The 16,387-nt window shown below is 37.3% G+C and overlaps 1 protein-coding gene across 1 annotated transcript in view; it reads right to left on the reverse strand.

The window, feature by feature from the left end:
* Positions 1 to 16,112, reverse strand: part of zgc:153738 (dynein regulatory complex protein 11) — a 17,827-nt gene extending 1,715 nt beyond the window's left edge. The window contains exons 1-15 of the mRNA XM_030133174.1: positions 15,941 to 16,112; positions 15,175 to 15,502; positions 14,360 to 14,479; positions 13,905 to 14,087; positions 13,729 to 13,800; positions 11,445 to 11,650; positions 11,262 to 11,346; positions 11,057 to 11,173; positions 10,822 to 10,897; positions 10,495 to 10,601; positions 9,577 to 9,663; positions 9,400 to 9,461; positions 9,201 to 9,283; positions 8,297 to 8,404; positions 8,003 to 8,202 (exon numbers count right to left, since the gene is read on the reverse strand). Coding sequence (XP_029989034.1) covers positions 8,003 to 8,202; positions 8,297 to 8,404; positions 9,201 to 9,283; positions 9,400 to 9,461; positions 9,577 to 9,663; positions 10,495 to 10,601; positions 10,822 to 10,897; positions 11,057 to 11,173; positions 11,262 to 11,346; positions 11,445 to 11,650; positions 13,729 to 13,800; positions 13,905 to 14,087; positions 14,360 to 14,479; positions 15,175 to 15,502; positions 15,941 to 15,951 — 1,845 coding nt within the window. The 5' untranslated portion in view covers positions 15,952 to 16,112. The remainder of the gene's footprint in view (positions 1 to 8,002; positions 8,203 to 8,296; positions 8,405 to 9,200; positions 9,284 to 9,399; positions 9,462 to 9,576; positions 9,664 to 10,494; positions 10,602 to 10,821; positions 10,898 to 11,056; positions 11,174 to 11,261; positions 11,347 to 11,444; positions 11,651 to 13,728; positions 13,801 to 13,904; positions 14,088 to 14,359; positions 14,480 to 15,174; positions 15,503 to 15,940) is intronic.
* Between the last annotated feature and the right edge of the window lie 275 nt (positions 16,113 to 16,387).

Consider the following 16,387-nt stretch of genomic DNA (forward strand, 5'->3'; position numbering starts at 1 on the left):
TGGGCCTCACATTATTGCGGATGGGGCAAGTGGGGCACCTTTAAATATGTTATGTTCAGGTTTCCCCTAGGCCAGGGACATAACACGTTTCACGTAAAATGCATCAAGTTCACTGTAGACTGTGAGAGGTAAGACTAATTCAGTGGTAGGTGGGAAAAGAACAGTCATCTAAAACATCTGCCGTCTTTGCAGTGAAGTATTATGTTAAAAGAGTGGATGAAATCAGTAGGTAATGTTGGTTTTGCACACAAACAAAATAACTGAGACAGTTAAATATAAGTATGATCATTTTATTTAACCCTCAAAGACCTAAACAGCCACTGGCAACCATTATCATCCACTGATGTTAACTGTTTAACACCTGTTGATCCACTAATCCTGTCAATGCATGTAAATAATTGGTGTAAAATGCAGTTTGTCATCTTTTCATGGTCATCAGATATGACCCATTTGGACATTCAAAGGCTGATCAGTGAACGAGGAAACTCTGTCATCTTCTACAACAGGGGTGACCAACCCTGGTCCTGGAGAGCCACTGTCCTACATGTTTTAGATGTATCCCTCTTCCAACACACCTGATTTAAGTGATAAGCTCTGCAGAAGCCTGATAACGACTGTCAGGTGTGCTGGAAGAGGGAAACGTCTAACACATGCAGGACAGTAGCTCTCCAGGACCAGGGTTGGTCACCCCTGTCCTGCAACATTGATTCACCAGTAAAACACATGGAGCAGTTCCATGAAAAGGGGTTGAATTTTTTTTCAGTCTCTTTAATAACTTGGAATGTATAACTGAATCACATAAGGTCATTAAATTAAAAAAAAAAAAACTCACTGAGGCCATTCAGAGAACTGAGAACTCAGTAAATAGTTAATTGTTCTTGTTGCGTACAGTATTTTTAAACCACAGACTAATCTCAAATTAGAATTTCTGTTTCCTCCTTTTTTTTTTTCTTTTTTACTGATACCACTGGTGATTTTAATTTGAGTTTTTACGTTGTCTGGTTTAATTCAACTGCAGACTGGGAAGAAGAGGACTCAACCTTAGTGTCAGTCTGGCTTTCCTTTGGTTCAGCTGAAATGATTAACCGATTAATCAACTTGATTAAGGAAAGGAATGGATTACAATTTTCCTGAATGGAGGTTTTGTTTCCTTAATTTCTCTGCTGCTAAACATTAGTTCTACTGTTGTGTTTCCCACGGATGCTTATTGTAACGCACATGATGCCAAGATCAACACAAACAACATGGAGCGTAGCTTAGAAGACATAAGGACAAAAAGGTAGAAAATGTCTATTTGTTGACTCTTCTACATTGGAACCACCACTTTTAAGTTTGAAGCATTTGCACAAACATTACAAATATTAGTCTTTATTTTATTTTTTTCAGTTGTATTTTATTCTCATGTTCAGTTGTTAGTAAGTTGGATCCAAATGTGTTGAAGACTGCAGTGCACATATGTCATTGGACTTGTTTGTTGTGTATATCTATAGATATTTTTATATATGTTTGTTTAAATCTGAGGCCTGTTTCACGAAACTAGGATTCCGTCATACAGGATAACCGACTAAGCCGCATTCAACGAATCCAAAACAAGGGCGTCCAGGCTTAATCGGTTTCACAAAGACCAAGCCAGGATGAACAGACACGGATTCATCAAGCCAGGTGTAACTCATCCTGGATAAGTGCGCGCACCAGGCTTCTTCAATAGACCCCGACATCGATCACAGATTCACCATGACAACTACAGCAGCGTACTCCCCCCCCCGTCAGATGCAAAACTCCTCATTTTGGCTAACGAGAAAGTAAAGGACCAAATCAAAAAAAGACAACAGTTACAAAAAATAGGACCAATGGCCCTGTAGCTTACCGGCCAAATTAAAAGCTTTGGGAAATGTATCCAGATGCCATTTATTATCACCCAGTTATGTGTATTTATTATATTACAGAAATAGCCCATGTTTTGGTCATATTCCAATCAGATCTGTAAAAAATTCAAATTCCTACTTGATATCATTGATACTGATTTATTGTATCAATCCACTTCCTATCTCTTATAATGGGAAAATTTTTCAAAGTCGCACCAAATCCAGAATCAGATCCGATCAAAATAATTTCAATACCTTGTGTTGACATCATCATACAGAAGCTGTAAACCAAGTTCGAAGTCGATCAGAACTGTAGTTTGGGAGAAGACTATTTAAAAAATTTTTCCCCATAAGAGCCCATGTTAAATTTTCTGTAAGCTCCCGGATCCAGAAGAAGATCCTGATCAGCATGTGGCCATTATGTTTTGGTCATCTCCCCATCAGGGCTGGACAGTAGAAATTTACACTGGATATCATTTATATTTACTGAGTTATTGCATCGATCCACTTCCTATCGCTTATAATGGGGGAAATTTTTCAAAGTCGCACCAAATCCAGAATCAGATCCGGATCCAAATAATTTCACTAAGTTTTGTTGACATCATCATAAAGAAGCTGTATACCAAGTTTGAAGTTAATCGGAGTTGTAGTTTCTGAGAAGAAGACGATTGAAATTTTTGTAACGGATGACAGACGACAGACACTGACGGACGCCACATGACGACAATAGCCTACGGCCTGTCGGCCGGTAAGCTAAAAACAAGAGACAGTGTGGCGAAGGACTACAGACTGCCTGAATAAGTAAGCAGTGCACAAATGCACACTGACTGTTCCGCTGAAACCATCACAATTACAACCCAAATAGTTAATTAGCGCCTCCGAAAACGGAGCTGTGAAATAGCAAGTTAAACTGACAGTAGATGTGAGTGAAATTGTGTAAATGTAACTGCATCAGACTGAATAACTGATAAATAGATGAGCTCACTGACTTCAGTGAATTTACCTTTGGGATAAATGGTTATCTTTTCATGATTCATGACTTTCTGATATTGTCAATTAACCCATAAAGACCCAAACATCCATCACCAACCAAAACGATCTACTGATCTAAACTGTTTAATTCCTGTTGATCCACTAATCCTTTTAATCCATGTCGATAATCGGTGTAAAATACAGTTCATCGTTTCATAGTCATCAGATATGACCCATTTGGACATTCAGAGGCTCTGTAGTGAACGTGGAAACACCGTCATCTTCTACAACATTGCTACCCCAGTAAAACCCATGGAGTTGGATCAATGACAGTGGATGGACACACTGGGTTTATGTTCAGTTAATGACAGATTGGACTGAAAGACACTGTTTATTCAGTTTGAGCTGTTTCTTATGTAATAACCATTAACTTTAATCTGAGCTTTAATGAACATCTACATGATTGGTGAATGAAATATAGGAAAATGTCTGATTTTATACTGATAAAATACAAACTACAGAAGATAATATAATAAATGGAGATAAATCACTTAAAGGTTAGATATAGAGAAAATTCATTTGTGAACTGACACTAAAGTAGCGTTGGACTTTTATGGGTTAATGAACACTGTTCATTGCTTGTGATGTTCATTCTTTGGTTTAATATTCTTCGTCTTATTTCAGATAGTCCATGCTGACTGTCTCATCAGTGTTGTGTCTCAGCTGTCTGGCTCGGTCCATGTCTCATGAGTCTATCAGACCTCTGGAATCTGTCAGCGCCGATCACAAGGTGAGCCACACAACCTCTGTTAACAACCACGTTTTACATCATATCTATGTCCAGAATGTCTCTGTATTTATGAGGTTGTGATGCTGAGGTTTTGTGTTGACAAGTGAATCATCTAGTGTGTTTCTGGGGGACAGGGGGTCTACCTACCAGCCTTTTCTCCTGACACCATACACAGACCCATGGGAACCACAGTAGGCCTACAGTCATGCCCGTTGCCAGGACATGGGCCAGGATCCAAATGACCTTTGACCTCCTGAAGGAACACTTTCACTGTCTTCACCACCTAAGGGTCAGCCCTCTGAGGTCATGTGACATCACTGTGGCCTGTACTGTCCTCCACAATGTGGAGAGAGGGAGACCCCCCCCCCCAAAAAAAAGTGCATCACACAGACTGGGACAATCCTGCTATCTTCCCTGATGACCGCAGTGGTCAGCTGGCCAGGGACCAATGTGTTCAATGATTTTAGTTCACGTGCATGATTTAAGGTAATTATGTCCTGCAGAGGACAGGGCAGAGGAATTTGTTTTTGTTTTTTCTGTTATACAATTTAAATTTATTAGGCCTGTTTTGATGATTGTGCTACATACTGTGTGTATACTGTGCGTACTGTGTTGCAGGGAGGCTACTGCATCCATTCATTTGCTACGTATGGATTTGTCCTGCATTTCTTTCAGTGTACAGACATGTATGTTTCTTTCAGTATTCTGATTCTGTTCTTTCTATCTTGTAAAGTCACTGTGTGACTTCAGTTTTAAAGGAGCTGATGGTTTTACATGCTTTGATTTATCCTTATTCAATAAAGGAACATCGTGTTACTTTTTGTGTATTTATATTTATATGACACAAATAGTCTATGGGAAACTGTCAGTTATCTAAGCATAAATAATACAGGGACTGAAAGGGTACATGTAATCAAATTCCTTGGAATAACTATACAAAAGAAGTGAAGTTGTTTTATGTTGTAGTGCATGGAGGTATGGGGGAATACTGACTGAACTAATTCAAATCCAATCAGCATTATTCAGAAAAGGCCAATACCACTGGTCAATAGTGTCCTATAGGGAACACACACATCAGTTTATGATCAAATTAAAAACTGTAAAGTTTAGTGACTTAGTCCACTTTAAAACAACACAATTTATGTTCAAAATAAAAAATGTTGCCTGTTCATATTCAGAGCTTGATTAAAATATGGGAAAGTGTTTCAAATTTCAGAGGAAGTCATGTGTTCAACAAACCCTGTTAGAACAAATATGAACACTGTGTGTTGGAGGAAATGTTTGGAACAAGTTAAATCCTGAGTTCAAAGACTGTACAACGCTATTTCTGTTTAAAACTAGGCCTGTAATGGTACACAAAGTTTTCGGTTTAGTACGTTTTCGGTTTTCAAAGCCACGGTTAATTTTTTTCCGGTTTGGCACATGAAGAAAGAAAACCCCTCAAAATGTCTATTAATGTTTTTATGAATTTTTTTAAACATTTTTCCCCCAATTTTTGGAGACAATAGAATATAGAAAAACAGGAATAATATAATTCTGCTGCTACAAATCAAATATAAAATAAAATAAATTATTAATATTACTTAATGTATTTTAAACATTAGTATTGCACTTTTCCCTGAAAGGTAGTTTCGAACAAACATGAAAAATCTAATCACAGTTCTGTCAGTTCACATTCTGCATAAAAATAAGAAAAAAATTCCATATGAAGTACAACATTAGAGGGTAAACTGGTGTTCTGTTTAAACAAACTGAAGAGAAACATTGACAGCACAATGAACCAAATTATTTATTTTAGGACAGAGAACAAACTGTTTAGGACACTGTGTGTATTTGTGTGTGCCTGTGTGCACAGGGGCCTTTTTTTTTTTTTTTTTTATTGGTCGGAGCCAGGGGGTGGAGGGGTGTGCAGTTGTATACCTGGGGGTGCAGTCCATAACTAATGTAACAAACGCTGTCGTGAAACGAAAGTCAAACTTTACATACTTTCAACGTTCTATTTATTCCTCTATTGCACAGCGTTCGTGATAGACAGGCAGACAGACAGACAGACAGAGCTAGTGTCAGTGTTTTAGAGCTACCGTAGTTCACAGGGGCCAAACAACGTCCGTCTTTTTAACGTCTCTTTCCTCGTTGTTGTCTTTCACCTGAACCTGAACTGATCCAAACTGGACTGTAATGATGGTGGAGGGTCTTCAGTCTCTTCCTTCCAGGTTCACATCATATTTGTTGTTTTTTTTTAACCTTATATCAGCTGCTATTTCATATTTTGGGTCCATGTGTGCTCCTTCAATATGTCCGTGTGAAACTTGCGCAGATTTAAAGTTCCGCATCGAACGATGTCTTTCGTTCCTTTTTCTTTTTCTCATCAAACTGTGCCGTTTCGGTAAAGCTGTGTACCAAATCGAACAGGTGTGTACCGAAACGGTTCGGTTCGGTACGTGTGCCGTTACAGGCCTATTTAAAACTGTTTAAATGTCATGAAAATATATGAAGAATGTGAATGTTGATTTTTCTACTCAAACTATTGTGAATTGTTTAGTTTTTAGCTTACCGGCTGACAGGCCATAAGCTATTGTCGTTGTGGTGGAAAAATTTACTTTTTATATTTTATACTCTTTATATTTTATACTGTTAGTACATCTTCTTTTAATGCTGAGTCATTATTCAGTATGTGTGATGTTTACCACTCTGTAACACCCCCAACCCAGGAACGGAGTTCTTGCCTTGAGTTAAAACCCAAACACCTAAATGTCTGAATGTGTAGATAGAGGATGGCGCCTGTACTCCAGATGGGATCCAAGCAAGGTTAGAGTGAAGAGGTCATCATGACCTCTTCACGGAGCAGAGAAGGAGTAGTAGGGAGTGGTACGATGTACGTAAGGAATGACATCATAGTTTGAGGGGGTTGGATTTGGTTCTATATAATCTTTAGTTTTCTCTTGTTTAATCAGACTTCACTTACAGAGTTTCTCTGTGATTGACTTCTCAATAAATGCATTTATTTATTTTAACTCTAACTTTCTCTCCTCCTCTTTGTGTGTGGGTTATCAGTTGAACATTTCCATAACATCGTCATACGGCGTCGCCTGTCGTCTGTTATAAAAATTTTAATCGTCTTCTCTGAAACTACAATTCCAATTGACTTCAAACTTGGTATACAGCTTCTTTATGATGATGTCAACAAAACTTAGTGAAATTATTTGGATCCGGATCTGATTCTGGATTTGGTGCGACTTTGAAAAATTTCCCCATTAAAAGAGATAGGAAGTGGATCGATGCAATAACTCAGTAAATATAAATGATATCAAGTTGACATTTCTACTGTCCAGCCCTGATGGGGAGATGACCAAAACATAATGGCCACATGCTGATCAGGATCTTCTTCTGGATCCGGGAACTCATGGAAAATCTAACATGGGCTCTTATGGGGAAAAAATTTAAATCGTCTTTTTCTCCAAAACTACACTTCTGATTAACTTCAAACTTGGTATACAGCTTCTTTATGATGATGTCAACACAAGGTATTGACATTATTTCGATCCAGATCTGATTCTGGATTTGGTGCGACTTTGAAAAATTTTCCCATTATAAGAGATAGGAAGTTGACTGATACAATAAATCAGTAAGTATCAATGATATCAGTTGGAATTTGAATTTTTTTACAGATCTGATTGGAATATGACAAAAACATGGGCTTTTTCTGTAATAGAATAAATACACATAACTGGGTGATAATAAATGGCATCTGGATACATTTCCCAAAGCTTTTAATTTGGCCGGTAAGCTACAGGGCCATTGGTCCTATTTTTTATTGTTATTCTTCTATTTTGCACTATGTGAAATGCTGTTGCTGCACTACAATTTCCCAGCTTGGGATAAATGAAGTCTCTCTGTCTGTCTGTCTGTATTTTTATACTGTTGATATAGTGGTTATTACCTCTGCCAAGGAGGTTATGTTTTTGCCGGCGTTGGTTTGTCTGTATGTCTGTCCGTGTGCAAGATAACTCAAAAAGTTATGGATGGATTTGGATGAAAATTTCAGGAAATGTTGATACTGGCACAAGGAACAAATGATTAAATTTTGGTGGTGAAGGGGGGGCACTGATCTGCCTTGGTGGAGGTCTGCGCTCTCTGAGTGCTTTTCTAGTTTCTATATAGATATTTTCATGATACTTTTATACTGTTACTATGTCTATTTAGATATTTTTTTTATTTATTCTTTTACTTTTATACTTTTTTGGTTGTTTCAGCTGGTTCTGGAATAAAGGACAAGTTGTTTGTATAAATAATAATCGACAGATTAATCGATTACAAAAATAATCTATAGCAGCAGCTGAAGTTTCATGGGTTGACGCCATCTTTTGAGTATTACCTTGAAGACCATGTGAAGCATCATTGCGAGGCCACTCTTCCCAGGGTACTTTCCCACTAGATTAAGTGGAGACAGATCAAACAGGTTGGCTCCTGTCTCCTGACACACTGCATGGACTAACATCTTCTTCCCGACCCCCGCCGGCCCTGCCAGCAGGATGGCTTTGATCAGGGGAGCCTTCTCATGGACAACCTGAGAGCCTGCATACATCACACATTTAATGAACAAACAGCAAACAACACACTTACTTTATGGTATTTTTTTATGGTTCAACATGTCATCTCATGGACATACCTAAAGGCAAGACACCATAAAGAGCTAAAACCTGCCTCACGTCTGACAGCGACGGCATAGGCTCGATGTCATTTTGCCTTAGGGTGGTCCCAAGGTAACTGTAGTCACCTGACAACAACGTGACACAATTATGTAATCATTTGCACTGGGGATGATGGAAAATGTGCAAGAACAAGGCAATATCCTGAGAGGTGAGATTTCTGGAACAGAATCACAGTCCAGTAGAGGGCAGCACTTTACCACTGAATGACTTCATTTGATACCATTCACAGTTTTGCATTGTGCTATCATCTTGTTTGATTTAGGTTTAATTTAACAGTTATTTGTCAGATATATAGTACGTTAAATGATCTTTTTACAATTTATGAATGAGATACAATTATTGGCATCAAATTTTGAAATATACAAAATCATTTATATTCTGTTTCTTTTGTTAAAATAAAAAACTGATCATGACAAATATATGACATGACTGAAATATACAAATCCCATTATTGAAATATTAAACCAAGGTAAAAAAAAAAAAAAATCAGAACAAACCCTGTAGTACAGCTAAAAACAAGTCAAAATGGATTTTGTAAACTGGGCAGATATGACTTAACTAAATATAGCAAATTACTGAATATTGTCCCAAAAAAAAAAAAAAAGCATCAAACCTGTAGTATAAGAATGAGACACAATGAGATCACGTAATTAAAAGGGCACTGAAATAATGAACAATATAATCATACAACATGTTATTTCTATTGGTTTCATGATTTTATTAAAAATGGACAACCTGATTCTGTAAAATAATTACAGTTGTTTCAAATAGTTCTTATATGATAATTGCAGAAGTGTTATTGTGACAGGCCTAGTCAAACATACAAGGGTTCTGAGAACACAGCAGTCTACAGTGTCTTACCCAGGAAATCCTGCAGCTGAACATTCTTTGCTTGTTTCAACAAACCCTGGTCCACCAGCTCCTGGCACAGAGACTCAAGAGTCCTGGGAGATGTGAAGAAACCAGGGAAACGGCTTCTCTTATTTTTCATTTTTAGTATTATGGACAATACACACTTTGATAGCAGTAGTTGATGAATGCTCGCTCTATAGGACCTCACCTATCAGCTGTTAGATCTTTCTCCTTTTTTTTCTTCTTCCCACTTTTCGATCCTTTCTTTTTCTGTGGAGCATGTTTAATTTGATTAGGACACAGTTCATGGTATTCGGTCCAAACTAAGAACACAAAGCTTTGAGAAATGATGTCAAATAACTTATCAGTGTATTGACTTTAATACCTTGGCATTGACTTTGGTTTTCCCGCCTTTGTCTTTGTCCACAGTTAGCTTCCACTCAGCCAGCTCTTGTCTCATCTGCTCATCAACCTGAGTAAAGCCCAAACTGAGACTGAATAAAGCTGCCATTTTATATCAGCTCTGCACTAGCAACTTAGATGCTGAAGTGACTCACCCCACATGGCTCCAACTCTCACAAACCACCAAAATGAGATTTACCTGCTGTGTTTTCTTTAATGTTGCACAGAAATCCATTTAGATCAGATTAGATTAGATTAGATTAGATTAGATTAGATTAGATTAGATTAGATTAGAGTTTTATTTATCCCTTGGGCAGAGCCATTGGCAAACTGAGGTTCCAATAGCAGCACAACACCAAAAGTACAGTATAACAAATATTATATGAAAATAGTTATTAAGAAAATAGTAATACAACAACTTAAAAAAATAAATAATAATAATCATCATCATCATCATCATCATAACAACAACAAACAGTGGTGAAAAACTGGCAACTGCACACTGGAAAGTACTAGTAAAAACAACAAAAAACAACAACTAGTAGAGTAGTAATATAAGTAGTAGTAATACTTATTAGAAGGACATAAAGACAAACAATTACTGCACTACTGTGATGAAGTAGTGAAAAGTCAGCATAAACAGGGTTTTATTATGTGGACATGTACAACAAACTGACAAAAGACACATGAAATATTCACTTTACAAGTCTGATTAAAAATAAGCTCTTGGCAATATTTAGCCAGTTCTCTCAAAAGAACTAACATAAAAATTGAGAACATTTAATGTGGAAAAACAAGAAACTATAGAAACCCCCAGGTGGTAAAATAAGAAAGCTCTAGACCTTGGTGAGTTATTGGGGATATGCGATGCTTATGGATGTTTCATATTTGAATAAATTACCTGTAGTCGAATCTCTGCCTCAATGACTTTTCTCTTCTCTTCCTTAATCAGCTCCACCTCATGCCTCTGGTTATAGTTACTGGAATCATTGTGGTTTTTCCAAAAATCTGGATGACCACACAGAACATTCAGCTTCTAACATGAGTTACTCATAGTAATAGTCTGTTGCATGGTAACAGTTAGTTACTCATGATGATGCGTAACTAACTGTTACCATGCTACAGACTATCAAACTAATCATTAGACTTAGCATTTGTTAATCATTTTGAGGGGTTCTGATGGTGAGCCAGTGAACATCTTGATCACATTTTACTCATTAAAACATACCATCATAGACTTTGTTTCCAATTTCCAAGTCAGGCAGAAAAGCAGATGGCATCATCTTCAACCCTGGCTCCTCCTCCTATTGGTTCAGAATAAAGATTTATCAATTCATTGCTTTTCTATGCAAGTGAAATAGAGGAAAAGGCTCGAAATAACGCAAATCCTACTTATCCTCCCAGTGTGAAATTCATTTAAGATGTGCACATGTTATCAGAATGGTCTATATGTTGACTCTTACTTCTTCATCTTTCCCCTTCTCTTTCTCCTTCCCTTTGTTCTTCTTCCCCTTTTCCTCTTTTCCTTTTGGCTTGTTGTTGGACTCCTCTTCTTCCTTTGCAGCAATTTCTTCTATTAACTGGAAAAAAACACAATGATCAAATCTTCATTCTCCTTATGTTAACAGCGTTCAGTAAAGAATACTTTCAGTGAACGTTCCATTAAACCTGCTGAGGGTGTTTTTCTGCAAAAATAAGAGCTGAGCCTCCATCTTCTGCATCTGGGTAGTCTGGAAATACGCCGGTGGAGTCTCTATTAAATACACAAAGCAAAAACACCAGCTAAATGTCATCCAAGACTAACAAACAACAAACATTAATCCCACAGAAAAACCCTCCGTGTCAACTCACCGGCATTCAATGAACCACTGTCGGATCTGATCTTTCATGGTGTTGCTCATATCGTGACCTTCAACATCTCGTAGTTGGTTTGTAATCGCCACCACAGACTTCTGGTAGTCATCCTCATGCTCCTCCTGTACAGTCTGTGTGCTGGCTTCGCTGCTTTGAGCTGTAGTTTCTGCACGGCAGGGCAACTGATATTTGGGATCCATAGCCTGACGTGGAAGGGAGGATAAGTACTTCATCTATTTTGTATATATATATATAAATCCCCAAAAAGGAAAGAGAGAAAAGCATATATAATATTTGGACAAAGTTGATAAGTTATTTATAGACTGACATCAGCATCCCCACCCATTATTAGCATTTAGTAGAAACCAGATGACTGTTAAATAAAACTTCTAAGTAATAAATGTCTAAAGAATTAATATAAATAAATACATCTCTCTCTGAACAGCAAATTCAAAGCAATTAACTACGAAATCTTGACTTGAACATTGAACAAATCAAATGTGATTTCATTGTGGCACACCCAGTTGTGTCACCACAAAGGTGTAAATGTTGTTATCTGAATATATACATATTAATATTATAACCCTCTGCTATATTCTGTTGGGTTTTCCTGTCAATACAGTGGCACAATCTAGTTTAGAATGGGGGACACCACAGAACAGTCACACCAGACAATTTAAGGAGTTTGTCAGATTCTCTGTTTTCATTTGTGTGTCCCTCTTCCACCTGTATTACAGGTCAGTAATCAACACCAACACTTTACATTTGATAAATACTGGTCTCCTCCCCTGGGACCCGTAGCATAATTTTTTTTTAGCTTTTACTTCCCCCACCAATAATTTGTAAAATGTTCTTTCACTTTCTCGACACTGTGTAGCTTTATAAGATGCACTATCACACAGTGAAACTAGGGAGAAATCTTATAGTACTACAGAACTAGGTAAGGCTTTATTTTGATAGTCCAACAACTGAAATACTTGTAACATTTCAGCATATATTCTTTTTTTTTTTTTTTTTACATGTAATTGAAAGAACAACATTGTAAAAGTGAATTTCAATAAAGTACATTTGTATCTGTAAAGATAAATAAATTACAATGAATTCCAATAACTCACGTATAAATGGGTGAAAATGTGACAATTCCTCTAAAGACAAAGTTAAACCTCATCTAATCAGGTGTTAAAGTGTCATGTAATGTTTTACTGAGAAAATTGGAAGAAGGCTGGATATGGATTATAGATTTAGCAAAGAGATTAAGATTTACACAGACCACTCCCCCTGCAGGTTTATAAATCCAGTTTCCCCCACCAGTTTTTAGAACTGAAGAAGTCTCTTGGATGAGAGACGAAATGTTTTCAAAAGAGCTAAACCAGTCCAGTTGAACCGAGAAGAACTACCAAGAAGCTGGAATCCCTGCTTTAACCTTTAACCCAGAGAATGGGCTAAACCTGAATGTATGGTCATTTTTATACCTTTTAGAATGATAAGTATCTTTGCACACTTTAGGCAAAATATACTAATTTTGGAAAATTAGCATGACAAAAACCACTGATGGGACTGGCCAGTTCTGTAGGTGAACCTATGAACAATGAGCACATTTATGGACACAGACACAGCCACTTTCATATCAGCAATGACCAATGGAATCTGTCCAGTCAGTGCATGGACTCACCTGGTGACTGTGAGGGAATTCTACTATCACACAGACACAAACACAACGGTAAATTTTACGGACGTCTGTGGTAGAAGTGGTTGTATCGGGGGCCCCTGGTGGAGCACATAGCTCATGGTCCAAGGCAACAACAAGCCCTCAGCAGCTTAGCATCACTTATATTTCCTTCTTTTCTTTCTACACTATCTTTAAGATAAGATAAGATAAGATAAGATAAGATAAGATAAGATAAGATAAGATAAGATAAGATAAGATAAGATATGGCTTTATTCATCCCAGCACGGGGAAGTTTCACAGTTAAACAGCAGCAATATACAACATGCAAGTGCAGAGAAAAAGACAGGTAGAAAAAAAACACAAACAAGTGAAAAATGAAATATAGAGAAAAAAATTGGTATTTATACAAATATTTATATAAACATAGAATTAGCAGTAAAATTAAAATGAAATAATATTATTAATAATATGTAAATAATGTAATATTTAATAAAGGTGGAAAAACCTTTTAAACAAAGGAACTGAGTCCACAGTTTCCAGCCCTAACTTTGCATTGTTCCTCTTTAGTAAATCTCAACAGAAGTTTAACATTAAAAGAGGTTTTGTACACACCATTCCCAGAAAAATCATCTCTTCTTCCCGAGCCATCTTTGTCCTCTTCCTCTGTATATAGCCCCTCCACACCTGCACATTGGATTCAACATTTCTCAGAGTTAGATACTTGTTCAGATGAGTCCAGAGGTTACACAGGAGGACAGGACTGGAGTATTTAGTTGATGACAGAAGACCTTCTGAATGCAGACTGCTGCCAGCTCAGTGCCCACCGCCCCTGGATCTGAGATTCTGTTCTTCCTGCTCATATTTCTCCTCTCCTCGTTCAACTTTGCCCTCAGGCGTTTTTGGCGGGCTCTCTCCGCTACTTGAATGATCGTCACAGCCTCCTCTTGACTCATATCCTTAGTTATCACCAACTTTCAGAATCATAAAGAAGACGCAGAAATCACATTAATGTGTCTGTGTTTTAATGATTGATTTAACAAATGATTCAGCACTATTATTTTGGTTTCTTAGTGAAAGCCTTGGGAGCTTTCTGATGATGTGAAGAGGGGAGGGTTTTACATTTTGTGACTTCCTACCCACAGGAGCTTACACACTATAGTATGAGCTCCTATATGTAGAGACTTGCACAATAGCATCTAATCTGTGTATATAGATTATAATATTTAGGTACTTTGACACTCACCTGTGGGCTTTCAGTCACCTCCACCGTTTTAAGTATATTTGTTATCATTGTCTTTCGTTCTTGGACATCTTTACGGAGTTCTGTAATGAAATAGCGAGGAATAGGGATCTCAAGATTTACCTAGAATGACAAGGGAAAAAAACAGCATTGAGCTACATCAGCATTGAATAGTCACTGGTGATAAAGTCTGAATGTTGTGGATGAGCCAATGTTACTTTTCTGAGAAAATCAACAAACCAATTTTAATAAACGGGTGATTCTCATGAATGTGGTACAACTTGAAGCAGAAATTAAAGATTAGTTCAGACACACATTTTCCCCCTTTACTAAAAAGGATCTAGTTTCACTATTAGGTTAAAAAGGCCTGAAAAAAAATCAGAAAAAGGGGAAAAACAGTCATTACCATAACACAAGAAATTAGAAATAAAATTTGTCAACTATGAGTTTTTCCATCACTTTTCATTGATACTGTTTAAACCATTACACTGGAAAAAGACAATAAAATCAAATACATGAATGAAAGCTGAATATTAGAGTGTCTGCGGAGTATAAGAAAACATTTTATCAGATTAGAATCTGTAACAAAATAAAGATATTTATTTTATGAACTAAACTGATTAACTGACGTAATCGGTTTAACTGACAGGAATTCATAGAATTTACAGCAAGAAGTTTGCGACTCAATAATCAAACTTTTAAACTTTTATACAAATCTACTTGACAGACTAATCATTTTATATTCTTAAAATCTTCACAAACACAACCTTGGTTTTCCCCATGAGAATCACCCACTTGCTTTGAAAAAGAAAACTCACTGGTGTGAGTTTCAGGTCATGAAGAACATCATCCATGTAATGATACTCTGAAAACTCTTTTTCCACCATTTCATTCTTCAGCTCTAACAACCTTCCCATCACAGCCTCCAGAACTGAGCGAATAGCTCGTCTCTTCTGAGGGTGAACCACCTGGTTGTAGGCTTTGTTCAGCTGCCTAAAGATCTGGAGGTAGCGCACATAAAACAGGGCTAGGCGCTGAAAAAACACCACTCTATCCCTCTGTGGGCGAGGGGCTTCGGCAGGTAGTTCCTCAGCCAGAAGGCGACTCAGTTCTAACTGGGCATCAGCCCACAGCTGGTTGTACGACCTGGGACAGAAGACAGACGCATGAGTCGAGGGCCAATAGTACTGGCATTCAAGTTGAGTTTCAAATCAAGTTCAATACTAAAACTACGGTGAGTAATAAAATTAGGCCTTTGAAGAGACAATACTGACTATGGCCAAATAACAGAGAACCTGATTAAACTTCGTTTACTGGCTGTAAAAACTTTTATATTCATATCTATCTATCTATCTATCTATCTATCTATCTATCTATCTATCTATCTATCTATCTATCTATCTATCTATCTATCTATCTATCTATCTATCTAATTTATATTTCTTTCTTTCTTTCTTTTTGTCACTGTCACGCTTTCAAATGCATAATTTACTATTTTACATGGCTAACGATGCACAATGTGGCTAACCCTAACTAGCAGCTCTGCTCATTTCAGAACGAACACTGAGGTTCCCATAACTTTACCTTTGCGACATGTTTGTTTCTGTGAAGAGCTAACCGTCAGTTTTGTGAACTTCTTCAGTATTAACCACACGGGCTGACTCATTTAACGTTTGCTTCAACGGATCAAATAAGTGAGCTCCACTAACTCTGAGTTGACCGTTACCATGGTAATACATATACGGAAGTAACTCACCGGAAATGGACCCACACATGCAATATTTTACTGGCTTTGAGAGACATAATAATAATAATAATAATAATAATAATAATAATAATAATAATAATAATAATAATAATAATGCGTAAATTTTTGTAGCTGTTTACTTAGCCTTCGTAGCTCAAATGGCATTGAAGGTGCAAATGTGCGTTGAGCCAGACACAGTAGATCCACTTTACACATGAACCGATTGCAGAACCTGTGTAACACCACTAGGTGACGTGATTCCTTAGAGCTGACAGCCACTTGTA

This window comes from Sphaeramia orbicularis, chromosome 4 (assembly GCF_902148855.1).
Source record: "Sphaeramia orbicularis chromosome 4, fSphaOr1.1, whole genome shotgun sequence".
NCBI classification, from domain to species: Eukaryota; Metazoa; Chordata; class Actinopteri; order Kurtiformes; family Apogonidae; genus Sphaeramia; species Sphaeramia orbicularis.